Below are 2,587 nucleotides of genomic sequence, written 5' to 3'. Positions count from 1 at the left end.
TCTATCTATCTATCTATCTATCTATCTATATATCTATCTATCTATCTATCTATCTATCTATCTCTCCTCATTCTCCCTTTATCTGTATACTGTATGTGATGTTAAATAATAATATTATGTTACATATGTAACATAGATAGAGAGACAGATAGATAGATAGATAGATAACCACTTTCTCCCTTCTATTGTTTCAGACTACGCCCTGAAGATCTTCCACGACGCTCTGACCACTAAGGTCCACCACTGCTACCTGGCGCCGGACACCAGACTGCCCATGATGTACATCGATGACCTACTTTCGGCCACCGCCGACTTCTTAGAGGTGAGAAGTCTACGTAATCTATCAGCCGTTTTCTCCTGTGTCCTGTTTATTTATTTTCTTGACTTGACGATTTACCACGGCAACATGTGCAACAACAACAACAACAAAAATGTACCGCTGCAAAAGCATCAGAGATAGATTACGATTTATTTTACGCATGCAAAGTCCGTCATATACTTTTACCTCAAAGGCATTTCTTTTTTCACCTTTTCAAAAGGGGACATTTGCTCATGTTTTTTAATTCAAAATACAGTTTCTAGACAAATCAAAGTGCTCATAATTAGTTAACACACCTATATATATAGCCTGTCACGTCATCCACAAATCATGAGTCCACGTCATAAAATATAACACCTACCTGCCATCCTTCCCCCACCACCTTTTTTCCACCCCTTCTTTAGGCCCCAGAAGATCAGCTCAAGATGAGAACCTACAACATCGGTGCCGTGGACTTCACACCGGAGGAGTTGGCTCAGGAGATCCGCAAGTTTGTGCCGGACTTTGAGATCATCTATAACCCAGACCACCGGCAGGCCATTGGTGAGTTCTATTTGCTGCAACTACATTCTCACAAGAAGGAAATAGGTTGGGAAGGGGGGTGGTGTATGATGTTGACTATGGGCTAGCGACAGGAGTTAAGTTATGCCGCTCTCAAAAGAAGGGAGGGAAGGGAGGGGTGTCGTTGTATGACGTTGACTAAGGGGGTGAATAATACCACTCTCTCAAGCGGGAAAAGTGCCATTTGGGAGGGGGGGGTCTTGTATGGCGATGACTGTACGCTAACTATAGGTGAGTTATACCACTCACTCAAACTGGGAGGCGGGGTAAGGGGATGAGTGTTGGAAAGCATAATTTATGAATCATGTTCAATTTTGATAGCTCTTCTGGTATGAGTTGATACCCATCAGGTGAGTATTGATTCTCTTTAAAGTATTCTTTCTGATCAGTTCTAATAGCACAAGGAAGATAATCCAGTAAACGCAGACGTACTTATATGTGATTTGATTAAATTCCCTTGATTTGATATAAGACACCCGTCTGCAATCCGCCTCCCTACAAAAAAAGCAAGTGAACACTTTCACGACAATCAGCCATCAGCGTCTGAAACGAGTCTTGCAAACTGTATTCACAAACCTTGTATTCCTTGGATGTCAAAAAGTGTGAGTACCTTTGACAATAATAATGTTAATACTACCTGTAGTTCCACTGAAGGCAAACGTCAAGTTTATCAACGTGTGTGGTGTCTCTCTCTTTTGCAGCTGACTCCTGGCCTCAGAAGTTCGACTTCTCAAACGCCAGCAATGACTGGGGCTACCGCCCGCTCTACGACATGCGCGGAATGTGCGAGGTGATGATGGAGGCCCTGATGCAGGTCTACAAGCCCAAACACAAGGTGGCAGAGCTCAAAGAGTGAGGGCGGAGCTTAGCAAAGCTAGACGGAGCTTGGCAGAGCTGGGCGGAGCTGGGCAGAGCTGGGTGGAGCTTGGCAGAGCTTGGTGACTCAGTTTAGTGACACTTTTCCCTCGTTAGCCCGCTCGTGTCACCAGCAATGAACCTTCGGCGAATGTTTCTGGACGTGCCGTGAATTATTTATGATCACAATGCTTTTCACTGCGCAGTACCAGACTGGAGTCTTTCGATTGAAATATTGATTGGTCTAGTGAAATGTTCATCAGATACAGCGTAAACATGTACGCCAATCTGTGATAAGTGAACTGCACATCCTTGTTGTGAGAACTAATTATACGGCGGTTACTTTGGTTTCTTCATGCTGTTTGAACACAATATTATTTTATTGTTACGCTACGCTTTTCACTGAAGCACTGATGTATTAAAGATCTGTACATTTGATTTTCTCGCTTGGGAAAAATTGTACAATAAGTACACCATGACATAAGGAAACGCATTGTGTATCACAATGTCTTTGTGTATTCATACAGAGTTCACGTATTGAGTTCGTGAATCTGTGATGACTAGTGACGATGAACAGGTTATTGAACACTCGGGCTAGGCACTTAACCTGTTTTTATTTCATCTTGAATGTGTTTCAACACATTTTATATTTACAAGGAGTTGGCCGTTGTGGAGCTACACACTGTCTTTGGTATTGCCAACTGGCATGTGTATGATATAAATGTTTTAATCTGTCTCACACTCATGTTTTGACCTCTACATCTCGGTGAAGAGAAAGAGAAAGAGGGAGAGAGAGAGAGAGAGAGAGAGAGAGAGAGAGAGAGAGAGAGAGAGAGAGAGAGAGAAAGAGAC

General features: G+C 42.9%; 1 protein-coding gene across 1 annotated transcript in view; it reads left to right on the top strand.

The window, feature by feature from the left end:
- Positions 1–2,572, top strand: part of LOC101864029 (L-threonine 3-dehydrogenase, mitochondrial) — a gene marked incomplete at its 5' end in the record, with an annotated part of 12,782 nt that extends 10,210 nt beyond the window's left edge. Inside the window, 3 exon segments of the mRNA XM_013089319.2 lie at positions 195–322; positions 724–862; positions 1,582–2,572. Of these exon segments, the coding sequence (XP_012944773.1) occupies positions 195–322; positions 724–862; positions 1,582–1,736 (422 nt within the window).
- Positions 2,573–2,587: the final 15 nt, after the last annotated feature.

The sequence above is a fragment of the Aplysia californica genome, unplaced genomic scaffold (assembly GCF_000002075.1).
Source record: "Aplysia californica isolate F4 #8 unplaced genomic scaffold, AplCal3.0 scaffold00925, whole genome shotgun sequence".
Taxonomy (NCBI): domain Eukaryota; kingdom Metazoa; phylum Mollusca; class Gastropoda; order Aplysiida; family Aplysiidae; genus Aplysia; species Aplysia californica.
This window is presented reverse-complemented; position numbering and strand designations above follow the sequence as displayed.